Raw genomic sequence first — 21,355 nt, 5'->3', positions numbered from 1 at the left:
CATAGCTGATACTTACACAACCTGTCACGTAAAGCCCCCGGGTCTGCACTGCCTTGTAAAGCAAGAGTGGTGGATTTGGTTTTCGGATAATACCCCCTCGAACATCTTCCCATGACAACATTGAAGAACACACAACAGATACTTTCTGAAGAGGTTGAGTTAAGTTCAACAAAGATTAAAGATATTTGCACAGTAGGCGTTGCATTGTCTACCTTTTTCCTTTTGCGGTCCAGGTATAATGTCAACTAAACACTGGTTATGCTGTGTGCAGAGTGGGAACCTGAAATGTTTTCATGTGTGGCAATGTTTATTACACTTACCACTGTTTTACAGACTAGGAACAACCTAATTTGAAGTAAAAATTCAATCTTAAAATATTCTTTTTAGTTTCTCCACCAAACTACAACCCACAATCCCTGTTTGGTTATTTTATTCTCCGGTTGTTAATGTAGTTTTGTGTTTCTTGCTTAACAAGCCCAGGATTTCAGCTATTCTGTGATAAGTGACTGTACCTTTGCGAGACGGGTGACTTCATTATCGATAAAATAAACTGAATTGCAACTTTTTTAACTGTGGGACTTCTGCCTCGAATTGTTAAATACCCACAGCTTAAAATCTTTGAATACCACAAGCAATTGCACTTTTATCTCCTCCACTTTTTAGACTTTAATACAGTCGTGTATTATGGTCCAAAGTGGATGAGAGTTGAATATTTAACACCCATCGCCAGGCACTGAATGAACAACAAGAGATTTCTGTTCCAAAGATTGAGACAGATGTACATCTCTGTAGTATAATTATAGCTATACAATGGATCATAAACCATCATATAAAACAGCAAGTCTGTTGAATTTTACACTCTAAAGTAAATCAACACCAAAAAAGGTAGCCCACATACAAACCAGCTGCCTTTCAGCTACTCCATTCAATTTTATATTTCTGTTTCTAAGACAAGGATCACATTTTACAATTTTAAAATAAAAATTGGAAAAAGAGATCCCGACACATAAATTAGCGTTTAAATATGGTCCAGTAGCCCAATTCAGAAGGTCAAAAGCCAATTGCCACATCTGTAAATAAAAGTTAGCTATAGTTTTGTAAGGGACTGAACAAATCATTAGAAATTGTGATTACCAAAGCTGAAGATGAGAGAGGGGAGAGAAATCGAGGATACATTTTTGGACTAATTATATTAGTATACCTTCTTCTTCCTGACTGTGTCATGTTTACAGTGAATCAGCTCAACCGCACAGGCTCTGAAACCTTTTTTACACAATGAAAAGTAAAAGCAAGTAGTGAACTTTTTAGAGTCTGTTGAAGATGAAGAGCATTGAAAAAGCTGTGTTAGACTTTTCAAGGGGCAATTTGCTTATCCATTCAGCGTCGGAACCAGCAAATGCAGAGTAAAAGTGTTTACATGGGATGACTTAAATGGTTCTCATGCACAAGTTGTTATGACTTCAACTGCAACAAATTTAGAATGAAGAAGGAAACAATACCGCAACTGACATGGAACATATGAGGGGTTTTGGCAGTCTTTGCTATTGGCTTTCATTGAAATGTTACTCGTCTTTGACCCAGTTTCACTTTGTTGATTTTCTTCACAATTGCGTTTTGCATTGCTGTATCCTTTCACTTTCCAGCATTTCTCCCAAAGTAAGCCTTGAGCTCAGCTCAGACTACCCAAGTTTAGAAAAATGATTGTTTGAGGAAGGCTTTGGTTTATCTCTGTGAGGTCAGCCTAACTAAGGAGCACTGACATAGCAAATATGCATGTTGCTACTCCCACCATGCAGCGTGTTGGGCAGGTTTCTTAAATTGACGAGAATAGAATGTAACATAAAGGATATTGGAGGAGAAAGGAAATCAGAGTCAGCCATCATGCCTAGACTGCATCTAAAAAACATAGAATGGAGGCATATTCATGGCTAGACGTGTTAGGAAATGTAGAAAAGTGAGTAAACTATCAGACAAAAAAATAACTAATCATAGATTTTTGAATTTTGAAAAAGTTGAATTGCATTCAAAACTGGTAGACATCAACAAAAATTCAAATGAAGGTCATAAAGTAAAGGTATAATGTATTAGAGAATCTGGAATTCATCAGCATAGAAGTGAAAATTTAAGGCAGGAGAAGACAATTGACGAAGTAGTGAAGGCTGTGGATTGGAATGAGAAAGGTCTTGCAGGAAGAGCACTGACAGTGTGGCAGAAGAGTGTGGATTTCAGAATGCCTTAACTGAATGCAAGTGTGGACTTATACATTTAACTTCATTTTATTTTCACGTTGCAAATGTTTCCTCACAGAGAAGTCTCTTTCCCCGCACCCCCACCAATTTCAGATGTTTTTCCTCCCTTAAAATATACTGACTCTTGCCCTGGATAGTAGAGAATCTGTGAGGTTTCAAGCACAGGAAACTACATGAAATTCACTGACTTCCCACAAACGTTTGATGTTGTGGATGTTTAGCAACATTTATAGGTGAACCAACCCAGAAATATCCCCCAAAATACCCCTGAACTTCTCATTTCGATAAAGGACGAGCGGCATATGCTGGACATTATAGACAATAATGTCTGTTCACCTATTTCTAGCTACCTCTTTAAGCTTTTTCTGAGCTTGATCCATTCTTAATATGGTATTAAGATGCGTTCCTGATGCAGAACTGTTATATTGGCCATACATGTGCAGAATCACTCAATTGCATACCACAACGTTATGAAAATATCAGAGTTTAAGATTTTTTTATATATCCCTATAAGTGAAAATGGGATATTTGGATACACTTTGCCATATTTCTGCAGTATTTACAATCAGGTTATTTAGGTGTAAGCGTGGAAGGGTTGAATAGTGTGCAAAATATATGGTTCACTCTAAATGTATAGTAATGTGGGTGCTCACTTATTTGCATGGAATTTCCCTCACTACCTCTCCGGCACTCCACTGGAAACAGTGATTTCTATAGATCTAGATGTCACGACTGGGGATCTTTGTCCAGGTTCTGCTGTTGTAGCTCACCATCTGAAACGTCAATAGTTCACCCATTGTGATTGCTAGCATGTCAAGCATGTGCAATGTTAGAATTTTTAGATACACAAGGCTGACTCCTGAATCTAAAATAATTTGTGAATTTGTTCTTAGTTCTTTCCCGTTTTCGTGTTGACCACTGACTGCAACCAGACTCACCCTTTTAACATTTCCTTTGGAACTGTGCATGGTGTAGCAGCTTGCACTGAACTACTTTTTACTTGGCTGAGGTAGATATTTGACTATAGCAAAATGAGTTTTCCAGGTTTTTCAATCTGCATCATACCACTGGTGGCTAGTCTTAAAATAGCCCTGAGAATAGAGGAAATGTACTGATCCCACAGCAAGTTACACTTTGTAATATTTTTTGAATCCTTTGAAAAATGCTTGTTTTTTTATCCTCTATCATTGCTTAGACATTTTGTAGGTCTTCGAGTACTTCCATGCATTGATTACAACAATACTGTTTAAAAACATATTGTTAGGTTACCTCGAATTCTCATATTTTATAGTTGGAATGGAAGACGATCCCACAACTGTGAGTGTTCTCTGTGATCTAGGTGCATATGTAGTGACATGCTCCCATAGACACAGAATGGGAAAAAGCCTTTGCTGCTTTGATGCTACTGTTATTACATTACTAAGCCACTGTTCTAAAAAGAAATCCAGAGATATGAGGTGATTTACAAAATATTAGCTAGTGGCTTTTCAGATTCCAATGAAGCTAATTGATGAAAGTGATGAAAGAATAAGTAACAATTAGTTCCACTAAGGATGAAATTGGAGCTTCAAGGGTGACAACCAAGTAAGCTGTATGTTTTATGCGACATCCCTAAAAGAAATGTGTATTCTCTCGGTGCACATTGCCTAAAAAATTGTCTGGCCCAGAGCTGTTGCTATGTTTCTATCACTGGACATGATTTATTGTTCTGCTTCAGGATATCCTTTTTCTCAGTTGTTTTATTGTTTCCATTTCTAGGACCCTCGAAGCAAGCACAAATTTAAAATTCACACCTATGGGAGCCCAACATTCTGTGACCACTGTGGGTCGTTACTCTATGGACTTATACATCAGGGGATGAAATGTGAAAGTAAGTACATTAGCAAGTGTTAATGTGTATATGCTCACTCACACAAATGCACAAAACCTCTTGATTACTGGCTTACTTTCAAATTCTTTCTCTTTTGCTGATGTCTCTCTATGTCCTTTATTTACTCAAGGCCCAGCCACAGTGTAGTATTTATATTTGAAATGCCCACCGCAACGGATTGCTTTTCCATTGTACAATGCTTTGTAGCTATAACTATTACTTTGATGTTTCTTAAGATGTTCATAGGCCCAATAATGTTAAATCTTAAGCAGTCAAGTCCAGTTGTGTGATATGCTGGATGGCCTATTGTGATGAATAAAATGCATATTTTAATTTGCAATTGTATATAACTTTGGTCTTTACAATGTAGTGAGACTTAATGCTTGTGTCGAATTATGGTTGCTCTTTTGACCTTGCTGTGAACAATATGTCCATATAGAATATTCAAGTAGTACATCCAGAGCCTCATTTTGCACATCACGTTATTTTTTATATTCCCTTGGTTTGAGGATATGGAAAATGGCTATTCTCCCAACAAGATCGCTGCAGCTTGCGCGCCTACCACACTGTTGTGACCCAGGCAGGTACACTGATGGCACTGCTTCAGGTCTAGAATTCTAGTGGGAAGGGCTGGCTTTAGCGCCAGTGGCGCCCGGTGTGAAAATGTTTGTTGGCGCCCTCCTCGTCCATTGTGAAGGTGGTGACCTCCTCCACCGCAGATTTCCTCAGCACCACCTTTTAACAGTGGCCCTCAAGTCTCCATAAACACTCTCTTTTGGATGCATTTAATTAGTTATATAGTGCCAGTGTAGGGTGTCAGAGCACTTTGCATCACACACACATTACACAGAGACAATCAATCATATGTGTATAAATCAGTGTACAGGAAATAAGCCAGATGACTAAAAGGTGTAGGTGTAACATATCATCCATACTGTTAGGCAGTAGAGTTTAAGAGTGCTTATCTAGAGAAGTACAGACTCAGAATTGAAAATAGAACACCCTAGTTGGGGGCTTTCTTTAATAAGAATCGATTTCTACCCAAATCAACCCTTTTTGCAACGTTTACTTGTGCTCTAATCTATTATTTGCAGTGTGCAAGCATTTCTTTGATGGAAGTTAATAATTCACTGTTCTATATTAGGATTTTAACTTATAAACTGCAAGTAACAAAAGGATTCCTCAGAAAAGCAGTAGCCCATTGACCTGTTTACATTATATGCACTTTGTGATCTGCATGGTACACGTTCTTTGCAGCTGGCATATTAATCCTTTGTGCTATTTTATGATCAGTCTAAACGTCAACTATACACAACTCTGATCTCTCTTCAGGAAGAAAACTAATCTCTTGAGTTATCTTGACATTTTTATTGTTGCCTGGAAGTTGCTGGAGGCCAGGAACACAGCAGCAGGTGCTTTTAAAACCAAAATAAACTTGCAAACTTGGCGCCCCCGAAGTCAGCACCCAGTGCGGTGGCACTGGTCTCGCCGCCCTAGAGCCGCGCTTGCTAGTGGGTACCAGGCTGAATCCTGTGCATCTTCTAACCATATGACTCCTCTCTGTCCGCCTTAGCAATATCTAACCCATCTCAAAGGAATTACTGAGACCTAGCTGTTGACAGCAGATTTTTCAGCAAAGGAGCATGATCCACAATGTTAAGAGCAACCAGCATGTCTAACACGATAAGAAAGAAGGGGTGAACTCTGTCGGCTTGGACCATACCACTATTAAAGACCATTGCTAAACCAGATTCACTGTGCCAGACTGATGCTCGGTCATTCTCACAGCCATCACAGGCCACAGTGGGTCGTAAGGTAGATGAACGTGGTTCAGATATTTTGGATCTTATCAGGGCTTCTTCAGTAGTAAAGTAATTTTCTACGTTTACGAAAGAGTTGATTAGCGATTTTTTTTCCATATAAATGTACACATAAACGATAAAATACATATTAACATCTGATACAATAGTACACTCTAAGGACTCGTAAAAATAAAATTTTCTTTGCAAATTTAGCAATCACAACAGCCAACAGCATAGTCTTCTAAAAAGTTCAAATGCTTTCTGTCGAAAACAAATACATCAAGATCCTAGAAATATTATCTAAAATAATTACAAATGCCCAGTCGGAAAGGGACATACCAACTTCAGTATGTCCTTTTGTAAATATTCCGCTGCTACAGAGACTATTTTCCTCTCGTTCGTCTGCTTTGGTGGTCTGCGTTCCAGATTCACTTTTATCAGCAGTCTTCTAGATTCAAAGCCTATAACAACGAAAAAAAAAATTGCTTGCTTCTTATGTAGATGAACTGTAGCATTAAATACATTCTTATCATCTATATTGCTCTTTTTTGCTGACAAGCAAATCAGTTGTTTTAATTTAGCATTATTTAAAAAAACAGGTTAGTAGACCATAAATCACTAGCAACAGCCACAATTATTCAACTTAAATAAAGCATGACCATCTGAGCAAGCCAATGCCGGTTTAGGTATCTGAAATTCATGTAAAGAAATGCATAGGGTTTTCAGTTAGTTTACAGAAGAACATTAGGGAAAAATAAAACACCAGTATATTTGATGGACATGAGCCCAGCTCTAAATTCAATGCGTCCCTTATTGAGCTCACTCGGAGCTTGAGAGCTTTCTTCTAACACTTCCCCTCCAGGTGAAAATAATTCATGTTTTAGTTGAGTATTGTGGAAGGGTAACCTTACAAACCTATGATCACTATTGTGCTTTCATACACATTTATTAGAGGGGCCACTGAAAGGCCCACAAAAAGCGAATCGATCTAATTGATGCTGCTATTACAGAGCAGGCCTCAGTTTGCATAATGTACCATTTTGGTGCACAGGACAAATTAAGTGTAAAAGCTAAAGGCAGGTACTAGTACTGGCAGGCTGTCCTATGTCTTCGACCCCCTCAGGCTCAAAGGTGATCTTGTCTTCCCCAAAGGCTGAAGTGGTTCTTTGTTCTATTCATTTTCGAACCAGGTATAGCTCAATAACTCATCCGTTTGTGTAGTTGGCTTTGGAGCATGATTGGAGCTCAGGCCATCATCCTCTGCATAAAGTATCACCTTAATGAAAGACGTAAGGGTCGTTGCTGGGCAACGTCCTGAGCAGTTAGGAGTTTGGGAAGAGCTGGCACCCATAAAGAGAAGCACAGGGATGCCAAACACACCCCTGCTTCAAATCGTTTGAACTTTGAATCTTCACACTAAGGTGCCCTTGTTGGCCAAGATGAATCTTGGTCCAGGTGTTTGTATGCATTTTGTGGACAAGAATACCTCAACTCAAATATCCCAAGGAACTAATGTTTCAAATATCCCAAAGAACTTACGTTTCTTCCACTTGACAATACTGTCAACAGTATCAAACAAGCATTTGCAATGCGTCTCGCATTAATGAGAGTTTTAGCTATTGGTCATTGTAAATGACAATGCCTTTTATATATGTGTTGTTTTTAAAACGGATAAATAAAAGGCATTGTCATGTACAATGCCAATAACTAAAACTCTCGCAAATGCAAGACCTATTGCATTGCAAGTGTGTGCTATAATAGGAGAGAGCTGGGTCTAAACTGGGGTGGCGAAGTGAGCTAAAGAACGATGATGGATTCAACCCAGTTCTGTGACTGGGAGTGAGTGTCTGAAAAGTTTCAGCGCTCCATCCATCATATCCTTGTGTTTGTTTTGTTCACCCTAAGTTGGCAGGGTATGCCCAGATGTGCGTCCCTTGCTAACTTTGCCACTGGATTCAAGCTAGCCTGGCTGATGAGAGGTGTTACCCCGAAACCAGTCCCAGGATGCTTGTTTGTGGTCCAGGGAAGCTGGGTCTGAACTGAGGTGGCAAAGTGAGCTAAAGAACAATGATGGATTCAACCCAGATTTGTGACTGGGGGTGAGTGTCTGAAAAGTTTCAGCGCTCCGACCATCATCTCCTTGTGTTTGAAAGAATGAAGACAGTCAGATACAGAGCCTCACACTCAGTGTGCTCATCTTATGGGTACCCCTTCTTTGAGCTAGTTATATCTGTAGCTGCTAGGAGAGGCATCACCTTATACAAAGACTATGTCTGTGCTGTAACCAGGAAATGAAATGTGAAAAGGAACCACACCAAACTGTCTCCTTTACCTTATACAGTGGATCCACATTTCCTGTCCAAAAAGATGGGACCAAGCATTCAGAGTTCATTCTAGTTCCAAGCTTGTTCAACAATTAAGAACATGTGTACTCTCCAAAGAACTCCGAGAACTCCTGTGATCCAGGGCTGGTATCACCCCTAGCCAGTCTTCCAGAGATCAGCAGACATCACCTCAACTCTGTGATTGTACTGGAAAGTTGAGGGTTTGCCTGAAATCTGGGAGCCTACCTGCTGTGAGGGGAGTAGGAGCGTTGTGTTCTATAGAAGCTGTGTAAGCAAGGAGGATGCTTAGTCCGGAGAGGTGAATGGCCCAGGAGAAGTGGACTACTGTGGAGCGTCCATGGAATGTTCACCTGACTGTGCTGTAGAGTCTCCCTGCCTCCCTCCTTGTCCAAGATAAGCCAGTTTGAACCTGTGACGTGCCAGTGTTTCTACTCTGCTTTTGCTGCAGCCTGAGCGCCATGACCTTGCGCCATAATCCAGAGGAAGGAATTCCCTAACTGTGTGTGTTGGAATTGCTTGATCGGAATGCCTTTATCAATGCTGCGGCTGTTTCTAACAGCCGGAAGAGAAGAAGAGGAGGCAAGGCCCCTTGAACAAGCCAATGCCAGCACCATTTCTCGCGCCCTAATATTGAAGACTGCACACCAATGCTTGGAGCTCTCCAGTGTACTTCACTTCGTATAACACCAATCCCTGAGCAGAACATAGACAAAGAACTTGATTACCAGATTTTGGTGGTATCTAGTAGAGATTATTGCAACATGCTTCAGATAATAGCCTAGTCAAAGCATATGGAGCTACAGGCCGGAACTCGGGAACACTGCTCCATTCCATCATAGTGAGCCTGTGCTTAAATCTAAAGTTTGTGTTTGCTGTGTAGTAGCCCCCTTAGCATCTGTAGAATATAGCCATATTCCTTACGTATGGTGTTGAGTTGTGGTGTGGTTAAAGTACTTCTATGTTTCCGTCACTGCACTGGACATTCTCTTTTTGAGTCTATTACTTGATTGCCTGAAGTCTAAGTCTGTACTCCCCACTCTACCTCCCTAAGATGCCTTGGACCAGTGGCGCTGTGAAAGTTGAGAGGGCCCCCTGTAAGGTACACAGAGGGGCCCCCGCTCCGGATTTAATCCGGAGTTCTCAGGCCCAAGGACTGTGCTGAGGGGGCCCCCTGCAGCTCGGGGGGGCCCCGCCTGTGTTACACCCCTGCCTTGGACTGCTTGTCCTCCCCAGCCTGAGAGTCAAGTGTGTCCAGTTTGCAGAGTCATAAGAGGACATCCCCAGGACACAAGAGGCAGAGTACCCCAGCCACCACATTTGAGGCCTAGTAGCAACTGCCTGCCCAGTGGCTCCTTCAACTGACGTCTGACAGTGTTCAAGGAGGCAATCTGTCAGTTAGGTCCCTTAGCCCTCTCGATAGGAATAATACCGGCCCTTCCCTTTCCCTGATTCAGGCACGTCACTGTATGCGGCTGTGGACAATTTTTAGAAACCTATTGGTTGTTAGCATTTGCGTAGTCAATGTCTCCATACTCACTCATGACGGGATGCACTTAGTGCTAGTGGTTGCTTCAGGCCTTCGGTGGCATACCGCCAGCGACACTGGTTTTGTAATACTTCCAAAGGACCAGTGCATCTACTCGTGAGCTAGCAGTGCATGGGGTAAGACTATGCAGCATGGAAGAGGTTTGCCCCTTAGGGATTGTTGAGGCTGGGGCTGCAACTAGACACAAGGGGTTACTGGTGCCCCCAATACCATAAACCACAAGCGGTTTCCTGTACACATGTGAAACTGCATTAAACACGTCCACGTATTTTTAACTATCAGCAATTCATACATATAGAAGCCATTCATAATCCTACCGGTCACCCATCAACTTGTATGACAGCGTTGTTTTAAGATTTTGCAAAAAGAAATACCTCACCCTCTGTGAACAAATATGCTTATCGCCATCGAGTATAAGACAAGTTTTGGGTTCTTGATTCAATGCAATTAAAAAATAGTCAAAAAGATAACTCGAAAACCCCTTAAAAAACATATTTCTGAGGATTATATATGAGGCCCACTTATCTTGATCCTGTCGTCTTTTGCTATTTCACCGAGCGGCTAATGCATGTTTGCCATGGTGTTATTACTGGAGAGTTCATCTTTGGAGTTTAAGCTAAGTGAATCACCCCTCTTATTTGCACCTGGCTATCAGCTTAGTTTAAAATGCACCTCTCGATTAATTGTTTGATTACTTCTACTAACTGGTGAATAGGCTCAGCCAGGAGCCCCAGGAGTTGTATCCGCATTGGCCCTACTGCTAACAAAGAGTTGCCTTCTTCCTTCGTAGACACTCCTATTAGGTTCCTTACTTGAGCAGCAGAAATGTTTTTTTTCTCATACTGTTTAGTGATAAAATGCTTCCTCGAGTCACTTAAAGAGGCAGAGGTCACAGCATTTCAGGTGCATGGCATGCCATGAGTACAAACACAGAGGACCTTTCTTTCTTTCTTTTCATCTTCCTCCTAGGTGGTGTTACCAGTACCAGATGCATGCCTACCGCTGCCTGCCCTAAGCATTTTAAATTTTGATATTCAGTATGTTAACTCGATTGGACTGAAAGATTCGTTAAAAACTAGTATTATTAAATCAGTATTGAGTTAAGATGAATATTTAAACTGTCTGACCATGGTACACAGAGGCAAGCAGCAGAGCTGTTTAGGAGGGTGGTTGACCAGAGTGCATGGTGGGCTCCAGCCCTTCGCGAATATATGTTTGCTTGTCAACCAGCAGGACAGAATTCAGTCTGAGCCGGCTTCTCCTCCCACTTTGCTACCACTCACCCAAGGACTTTTCAGCATCATGGCTATAGCAGGAGGGCGCTTTGGACCCACACAGGACTCCACTGGCTCAAATGTGCCATGAATATACACTTACCCACAGGTACAGGTGACTATCTCTCCCTCACAATCTACTACCTAGAGAGCACTTGTCAACCACAGTCTTGAAGAAGAAAAAAAAAAGAAAGGTTTGACGGTCACCGGGAAGGCAAATCCAACGAACGCTCCTGTAATGATCGCGGATGTTCTGCAGGAGCGTCCGGAACGTTGGAGAAAGTCCACAGTCGTCCCCCACGTTCCTCCGACTCTATCAAACTCTAGAGTACGAAGGACCCGCTGGGGAAAACAGGGAAACAAAACAAGGATAGGTGGGGAAACACAGGCAGGTCTTGAAGGATGATTCTGGCAGCCGAGATAGCAGGAAGGTGATGGTTCTTTATAGGAAGGAATAATCGAGCCCCTCCGCTGTAACACAAAGGTAGGTAAATGAATATAACTACTGCACTACCTTGGAGCTTTCTTCACTTCATTCCCATCCACACACCTACCGGGTTTAACGCCAGCCTCCTGGATTATGGCCTGCAGGAATAAGTAGGTATAACTCTGCACGACCCCCTTATGATTGGTTCCCAGAGGAGGACTCAGATACACCATGTGTAAGTCACCTTACAGGCTGAGAACAACAAAGATAGGTTTCATAAAGGATGTAAGGGTATGATTCCTCATATGCTTATACAAAGTGTAGAAAGGTCAAGTACCGTGACTCTTATGTAGGTAGGTGGAAAACCTAATCCACTGCTCAATGGTCCTCGCAATAAATCACCCTCGGATGCCTGATGCGGGTCTAAGAGAACATAGGGTAGGGATAAGTAGTGGATGCGCCAAGGAGGCTCTTGATGCTAGAACTGGGGTGAGAGCACCAAGTCTGAATCCAACTACTGCTCAAGACGTGGATTCGCTCCTACAGGAGGCGTAAACACAACACAATACAAGCCTGATTCTGGAAGTAGCAGGCTGACAGAAAACACGACACAACACAAGCCTGATAAGCAGGAGTAGGGGTTAACAGGCTTACATACAACATAACACAACTCTAGCCAGAGGGGTACATTCTGGAGAGGGATATCAGCAAAGGAGCAGTGCAGGCTATGGGAATCAATAACCGACAGCCACCTTCAACCTCCGAGGTAAGGAGAGACGGGTGACGGGAGACCCCCGCACTGCTAAGTAACACTGAGACCTTACTTGGCAAGGCGCAGCACGCTTGGACGCTCTGATGTAAGGAGCGCCAACACGCTCGGCCGCTCGGATGGAAGGAGCGCCTCTAAGTTTCACCAGCGGGAACAGCGGTAGTAATCCCGGAGCCGGGACGCGTCTGCTTCGACTCGTCCGCGGCTTCGCGCTGGAAAACAGGAAGTACGAGTAACCGGAAGTCAGGCAACAAGAATCAAGACGGAAACTGGGGCTCAGAGCTAGAACGCGAAGCGGCGTCTGCACGCCCTTCGTCGTTTAAATACACAGTGCACCCAGGGGCCGGACCGCGGGGCATGACAGCTCCCACCACTTCATTACAGTATTTAAGACTGTGCTGCAGTGGCAGTTGGTGGCAAATCACATCAGAGGGGTGCAAAAAACATTTTGCAAATAAATAAATCACTTGCCTTCCACTGCCCCTCGATTCTCCAGCACGTCCTCGTCTAGCAGCACGTCCTTGGAGCGCAACGCTCACAGCCAATTCTCTCATCCAATCAAGATGCTATTCTCATGCGTTAAGCAGCATGAGTGAAGCGTCTTGATTGGCTGGAGCGGGCTGGCTCTATGGTCCAAAAGGCACTGTAGGCCTGTGCATGCTCTCCAACTCAGCTGTCTAAAAAGACTGGATTGGAGAGGTTTAAATTGCGCAGTCGGTTTGGCCGTAGCAAGGCAGCTGGCCAAACTAACATGCGCACTTTAAACTTAAGTGGCCACTTCTCATTGCTGCCAATCATTGGCAGCAGTGACACACTGACCACGCCCAGCCCTCGCACTCCATTTGCTGGCCGAGAGTAAAAAATAACATAGTATTAAAATAATTGTATTACCATTTTATTTTTCACTCTTTCTGCGCAGCAGTGTGTGTGTGTGTGGGCGGGGGGCAACCCTCCTCCACTCCCCTGGAGGAACCACCGCTGCTGTGATGAAATATTTTATTAACCAGGCAGAACAAATGATCCTGTGCATCGTCACAAGTAAGCAGTAAGCACATTTATTCTGGCATAGTTATTTAAAACCATTACATTTACATTACAATTGATATAAGATGTACCTAAAATGATTTGAATGTACATAATAAAAATATAAAAAAAGAAATAAGAAATCTGGATCAGAGCAGTATGTCGTGTTTTTCTTTACACACGATTAAGATTTTACAGAATAACTGTATAATGCTATTCGGTAGAAAATACTACTTTGTATTTAAAAAACAAGACCATTGCTGAACTTCTCACAAATTCTTTATCTGGGATCTTTTCTAAGGTGGACATAAGCAGTGCAAAATGTTGTCATAAAGTGCGCCTAATTTGGTAATGAGGCCTTAGTGCATATGCAAAAAACCATTTCAAATTACTATATAATTAATATAAGGTAGCCTTTCAGACCGTACAATTTTATAAAGTCTGGTCCGCTAGGACACAGTTTCCTACTATTTCTAAAATATATTCAGATAATGCAAAACTTCGCTGTATAAAGTGCAAATCTATTAGGTTAGCCCAGACAGGATCTATACAAGCTCACTTTCTTATATTTATGCGATAGGACTAAAAGGTTTTCATTATCACTAGCAAGCCAGCATAGCTAATAGTTTTTTCCCAGCAATTCTTAGAAATTTCGTGTACCGACAGTTCATCATAGGATCAGTAGTTTTTAAGCTTGCAGTGACTGCCTGCCTGCCTGCAGGTCCATATACCACACTTGTTAAACTGAGCTTTTAGCCACTGTCTTCTTGCAGTAAAGCTGGGCATAGATGTATATAATGTTTCTTTCCTCTAAGTTACACAGTCTGCAAAGATCTTTTGTATTCTCCTTACTCCTAAACTTTTCCAGGGGTACAGCCAAAATGATAGTACATAAAATCAATTTTCTTTACCACCCGGCCTCTAAATACGATTGGAACTTGAGTTTTTTTATATTCATTGATCACTGCCCGGGCATGTGATCTACATGCTAACTTCTCTTTATCGTTGAGAATTGTGAATTTCTTTTTTGTTCTGTTGACCAATTTTTTAAGGATCTGCTAGAGAGTGGGACTTTTCTCATATTGCTTGAATTCTTAGATCTTTAATTGCTAAATCAAGATAGAGGCGGGAAGGGGCAGCTTCATTCTTTTGTAATTCCTGCCACAAAGCTTGGCATAGCCGACTTTTAGAGGCTGGCCTTATTATGTTCCAGGTTTTTACATAGGCTCCTTTCCTTGCTAATGATTGGTTAACTAACCCTAACTCCAATCTTATCTGGGCTGGGGATGCATTCGGGGGGAGGCGGAACAGTGATCTGAAAACTTTAGATGAGATAATATTTATGAGTGCTGCATCTCTGCCCCGAAGAAGTTTGCTTCCGTATGTGACACTCGGAATAAATTTAGCTGCGAGAACCATCAATAAAGGAGCAAAACTTGGGTATGCCAAAGTTCTTTGTAAAGTACGAAAGGCCAAGGTCAAGGAAATTCCTCTTTTCTTCAAGTCCTTCTTGTATTGTTTAGAAGTGATATAGATATATATATATATGTTGTCTGCTCCAGTTGATCTCCGCCTAGGAACCATTTATGCCTTTTGATTATTCTACAGCTCACTAAGTTAACGGTCATGCCTTTGGTTGACGTATATGCACAAAACCTGTCTATGATCATCACAAGTAGTTTTTGTGTTGCACACAGAGAAAACAAAGAAACAACACGAAGGCTGTGTAACAATAACAAAGTAGATCTAGAATGACTAATGGCTCACCCATGCTTAACAATTAAATGGCCTAATTGGTGCACCTGGTCCCAACATTGACAATAGATAAAGTCGGCAAAACGGATGTATGACGTTACAACGCACACTTTTACAACGCATGCACTTACAACGCATTTTTTACAACGCATAATCCATTACAACGCACTACACTTACAACGCATGACACTACAACGCATTTTTAAAAACTACCATTACAACGCATACCATTACAACGCATAATATTTAATTGCATTTAAGGTAAGTATTAGATAGTATAGGGGTAAAAATTACTTTTCTAACTCCAGGGGGTGCAACAGTAGGGTAAGTGTTGGATAGAATAGGGGTAAAAATTACTATTCTAACTCCAGGGGGTGCAACAGTAGGGTAAGTGTTGGATAGTATAGGGGTAAAAATTACTATTCTAACTCCAGGGGGTGCAACAGTAGGGTAAGTGTTGGATAGTATAGGGGTAAAAATTACTATTCTAACTCCAGGGGGTGCAACAGTAGGGTAAGTGTTGGATAGTATAAGGGTAAAAATTACTATTCTAACTCCAGGGGGTGCAACAGTAGGGTAAGTGTTGGATAGTATAGGGGTAAAAATTACTATTCTAACTCCAGGGGGTGCAACAGTAGGGTAAGTGTTGGATAGTATAGGGGTAAAAATTACTATTCTAACTCCAGGGGGTGCAACAGTAGGGTAAGTGTTGGATAGTATAGGGGTAAAAATTACTATTCTAACTCCAGGGGGTGCAACAGTAGGGTAAGTGTTGGATAGTGTAGTGTAATATTATGCGTTGTAATGGTAGGCGTTGTAATGGTATGCGTTGTAAAGGTATTTTTTAAAAATGCGTTGTAGTGTCATGCGTTGTAAGTGTAGTGCGTTGTAATGGATTATGCGTTGTAAAAAATGCGTTGTAAGTGTAGTGCGTTGTAACAGTTGCGTTGTAAAGGTTGTTCCCCCGGCAAAACATCACAGAGAGGCAGTCAATGAGATATGGTTCAGTCTTATGAGGAAAAACTGTATCTACCATCAAAGATTCAGTATATTGAAGGCTCAGCTGTCCTGTGGGAAGATGACTAGACAGCTGACTAGACAGGCATGTCATGGGAAATCTCAAATATCATCAGTGAGGTAGATGTAAAAAGCAGCCCCAAATGTCCAAGAAAAGCTGTGACAGGTAATCCAACCTGTAAATCAAGTGCTCATATGAGAAGAAGGCATGTAACTAAAATAGGGCTTAACCAAAAAGCCCCTGTAACTAGTAATCCGTGAACAGTGTACTAGAAGCCACCAGCTTTTCAGGCCGGCCCCAACTAGGATGTGGAGAAACGACTATGAGTGATGTACTCAAGGCAATTTAGGGAGCAGGAAACTCAGCCAAGCATAACAAATGAGTGTGCAACTGTCCACATTTGCACTTTTCCTATAAGCCGCCACCGTGCTCCTTGTTAATCCTCCAGCCTAGAGCTCCACTTGCTGTGCATAAACATGTGAGACCTGTAGGGCACAGCCACAGCCGACTACCTCCGTAAGAAAACACAAGCAAAGATTTGGCTCTGCACAGTGAGAGCGATACCAGCTGAAGCTAAGTCATTTTTGAAGTCAAGCCCAAAGGATACACACCCTGAGTCCTGAGAAATATTCTTCAGCCTGATTATTGCTGGAGTTAAAATATGATAACGGTCTCTCGTTGCAGTATCTGGCAGGCAGCCTTCAGGTTAACTCAAAAGTTCAAGAGTGTCAAGCACATGCTTACTATCTTTTATGGGTAGCACGAGTTTATAGATACTTAAAATGTTGGAGTCTTGAATGTTAAGAATTTTAAATCTGAAACAAGTCAAAAGCCGCTGCCTGCTCTTGGATTTTGCGGTACCTTCAAAACTGATGAATGAAAACTTTGCATTATCTGAAATTATTATTTTGTGTTTTTCAGTGTTGAGATTAGAGTAGCTCTCAGAAAACATTTTATGACAATAGCCCATCCAGGCACACCTAAGCTTCTTATTGAGTGTGGATGTTGAGGCGTTCTGTTCTCTTTAGATGCATGGTTCCATTACTTGAGATATTTGGATCACATGATTCCTGGCAGCTGGACTTCAGGCGTCTCCAGTATTTTTTTCATTCAACAAAACACATAGGTCAACCTGCACTTTTCCTTTCGACTTTCCCAGATTATAGAGGGGTGACCCTAGACAGATGGTAGGACCATCTGCAGCAGTGCCTAGTGTCTAACTGACTCTTTTAGTTGAACAACTTCTATAACTAAGGTTGTCATCAGTTAACCTGAAATGTCACGTTTGGCAGACCAATGGAGTGTAACCCTGAATGAGAACCGAAATTTCATCAAGAGCATGACCTAATTAAACAAACCATATCCAGGACCCTGTCATAGAAATCAAAGACATCGATTTAAAGGTGGTAGAAAAAGACAACATGATAACAAATAGAGGATCAGTGCTTTTGAAGGTTGTTGCTTTACCACAACTACAATTAGTTGCAGTCCTACAGGAAACACACTTCCTTGGCATCAAGCTGGAGCATGCGATGAACAGATCACTCTCCGCATGTTTAGTCTTAAAACATTGAGCTACATACCCATGCCTTGTCATAGTTCTCTTCACAGAGACCCGTCAAATTCCTTCTGAGCCCAGTCCAGTGACTGAGAGATCACCCTGTCCAGAAGCCAGTAAGGGTGAGAGAAGGCAAACCAACACACCAAGTTAAAGGAAGAACCAGCAAGACCTTTCAGTGGCTAGTCTGGTGCCGAAGCGACCCTATTGCTGAAATATTGAACTTCTCCGATCTTAAATATTTTCACATTTCATCTACATCAGGGTCCAATATTGTCAGCACTTCATGACACTCAGGGGATCAGGGAAAACACGTCCCACGGACCGCCACCAAATTGCTTCCAGCTGACAGAATACCACTAAAAGAAAATATTCATAGATCTTGAAAGCTCACTCTAATGTTAGGATGCCCCTTCAACATAGACCCTGTTTACAACTGAGCCATCATAATGCCCCTTACAGACTCCGAAATCTACAGTGTGTGGCAGGTAAGGAATATAATTGATTTAAAAAAAATAAACTTCCGCACCACACCTCACTAAAAGTACTTTATGCCCTGGTAAATTCAACAATCAGTGACCACCAGTTTATTTTACAGTATGAACAACAAGCATTGGCAATGCCAGTTGGTCTGGCTCGAAAGCATTGCTGTATGGTAATGAGAAGCGTTTCAAGAAGCTAGCATGAAAATAGATATGTATTTGCGTGGAAGCAAGGAACTGTAGAATAATATCAGTGTAGGTTAAAAGGTCAGGTGACAGTTGCACTGTCAAGACATACCGAAACATTCATGTAGGTTAATAACTGCCGTCCTCCCAATGTGCTAGTGCCGGAGAAAAACAATACAAATTATCTAGACTTTAATAGAATTCCAGTGCCTTGTGTGTGCCCTGAAAGTTCAAGCTTAAGCTGCTGGAAAAATAAACAGAATGATCCCAGCTGCGTGGAGATCAAGCACTTTTTTTTGTGGAAGCAAAGAGCTTCAGCCAATCAGAAAATGTACTCCTGGCTCCCAATTTGTGGGCGGAGCCAAAGCCCCTCGTTAGTGATGCTCACGTAATTGCCTGGCAACAGCTACGCTGTCAAGCCAGACCATAGAAATTGCTTGAGTCCCTAAGCAGCATGATACCCAACAGCTTAGTTAACTTATACAGTGTCAATTATGAACCCATCATGGCTAGTTTTAGAATGTATGCAGCCAGAAGGAGTCAATCACTCATGTTAAAGGGAAAGATTAAAATTATGCAGATGCCCAAATTATCATATTGGGAAAGTGATGTAGTATAGTTGCTAAAATGTCACTGCACTTAACTCATTTGTGTTATTCTGGGCAAATAACTTCTATCCATGTACCTTGATTTGTAAACCTCCAAAGAGTAAAAATGTGTGTAATGTCTTTTTGCATGTATCATGCTTTCTATGCATTGTCCCTCAGTTGACACGCCAGAATGCAGGAAGAAATGAATGCCGAGATTTATATCAACTTCGAGACTTTTTTATTGAGTTTTCCACCACCAGAATCCCGAGGACTAGCACTACACACAATAACATCATAATATGATCCAACCATCAAAATACACAGTAGGAGAAATCCACTCTGCTAGGTCCCCGCCTTATATTCCCCACCCACCACCCTCTCTACCCCCACCTCCCCCAGTCAGTGTGCCCGCAGCATCAACTTCAAGAGACTTGAAGAAGAAACGCAAGCAACAGTAGCATTGGAGTTTTGACAATTGATCACCTTAGAACTATCTTGAAACACGAAAACAGCAGAGATAATACCACCAAATTTAGGGAAAAGCCTCAAGCTTCCATGACCGAAGAATCTAAAACGGCAACAGAGTGAAGAGATTTGTCTCCATCATAGATCCAAGTCAGCTGCATAACAGCAAAAATTGTTCCATAATACTGGAAGTGCAAACGCTTTTACTTATATGAATCTTCGTACAGCCTCCACAATTCGAGTCCATCAAAAGGAGATATAACCCAATTGCGTGACACTGCAACGTTGAGGCACTACTTAATAAGGAGTACGATTATTATAGGAACGGCTACCATCTTGCAGTATGGTTTTCCTATCACGACCTATTTAGAGGTTTCATCATATACCTTTTACCATCAAGCTTCCAGCCTTATTGAGATACAAGTCCTTACCAATGCTGATGATTTGAATAGATTATATCTTCGCCCCAGTAGTAACTAGCAGAGTTAACCACAGTGATGGAGTCCTGATGAAGGCATTGCCGAAACGCGTTGGTTTTTTTCATCATGTGTCATCAATCTCTGCACTATGTACCTCAGTAGTTTAGACTGTACAAGCAAGTTATTGAAATGTTGGCAATAGATTTATCATGAATGTTGCAATACTATACTATGCCAACTTATTATTGGTTGACTAAAATCATTGTTTGGTTTAGATGCAACTGAATATGTGGTTTTGATCATTATCATTGGGTACATGTATTTATCAATTCTATTTATGTAAATCCTCACAAATTAATGTTTTTCTATTTTTGATATGATAAATAATTTTTATACATTCAATAAAAAATAAAAAATAAATACAAATAGAATGATTTAATGATTAATCTTTTTTGAAAATATTGATCAAAAAGTTTGATAAACTGTATATCCAGATTACACTTGCCCTTCCATGCATAACATACAACTATGACCGTTGTTTCTTTTTTCAAAAATTTGTCCCTCAGATTAGCCATCATTTTCACCACTGATCTATATCTATATATGAATTATTCGCCAATGACCTTAAGAACCACCATGAAAACTGCTACGCAAACAAATGATGGAAGGAATGCTGAATAAATCATAAATTCACCCCCAGTCTAGAGATCTGGGTTAAATCCATCGTTCTTTTGCTCACCGTGCCAACCCAGTTTAGACCCAGCCATATGCAAATGAGTCTTGACCCTGTGCCTCATGGGAACAGTCCAGACCGGACTGCCAGGACAGGTCCTCAATGGACCGGAAACAAGCATCCTGGGACCGGTTTCTGAGTATTACCCTTCATCAGCCAGGCTAGCTTGAATCCAGTGGCACAGTGAGCCCGGCATATGGCTGGGTCTAAAGTGGGGTAACCCAGATCTCTTGACTGGGGGTGAATGTTTTGATTTGCTCTGCATTTCGTCCATTAATTGTGTGTCTTTTGCTTGCTCGCCTTAAGTGCGCTGGGTGTGCACAGACGTGGGTCCCGGGCTCACTGTGCCACTGGAATCAAGCTATCCTGGCTGATGAGGGGTGAAACCCTGAACCCGTTCCTAGAATGCTTCTTTCCGGTCCAGGGAGGACATGGCTTGGCAGTTCGGGCTGGACTGTTCCCATAAGGCATAGGGTCAAGACTGATTTGCATATGGCCAGGTCTAAACTGGGGTGTTATGGTGAACAAAAGAATGATGGATTCAACCCAGATCTCTTGACTGGGGGTGAATGTTTTGATTTGTTCTGCATTCCGTTCAACAATTGTGTGTCTTTTGCACCATGTAAACTGGTTCAACATTCCCAGAATTATAGAGTTACTAAATAGGTGCCCAAAACGTATATGTGAATCATTGGTTTACTTTGTGCAACAGTGCTTCTTGTAAGGATTTAGAAGCACATTTGATGTCCACTGGTGTTTATGTTTACTGATAACCCTTATCCCTAACATAAGAAATGGGGTTGTTGGTTGACTGGGGTGTGAGCCCTGGTCAAGCATCAACCAT

The 21,355-nt window shown here is 41.6% G+C and overlaps 1 protein-coding gene across 3 annotated transcripts in view; it reads left to right on the top strand.

The window, feature by feature from the left end:
- Positions 1-21,355, top strand: part of PRKCA (protein kinase C alpha) — a 1,238,880-nt gene that overhangs the window by 644,363 nt on the left and 573,162 nt on the right. For all 3 annotated transcript variants that reach the window (XR_014966571.1, XM_085617273.1, XM_085617272.1), the window contains exon 4: positions 4,008-4,119. Coding sequence is in view for 2 of the 3 variants with exons in the window: in XM_085617273.1 (XP_085473399.1) it covers positions 4,008-4,119 (112 nt within the window). In the remaining variant the exon portion in view is untranslated. The remainder of the gene's footprint in view (positions 1-4,007; positions 4,120-21,355) is intronic.

Source organism: Triturus cristatus, chromosome 7 (genome assembly GCF_964204655.1).
Source record: "Triturus cristatus chromosome 7, aTriCri1.1, whole genome shotgun sequence".
NCBI classification, from domain to species: Eukaryota; Metazoa; Chordata; class Amphibia; order Caudata; family Salamandridae; genus Triturus; species Triturus cristatus.
Note: the sequence above shows the minus strand (reverse complement) of the source record. Positions and strands in the feature narration are given on the sequence as shown.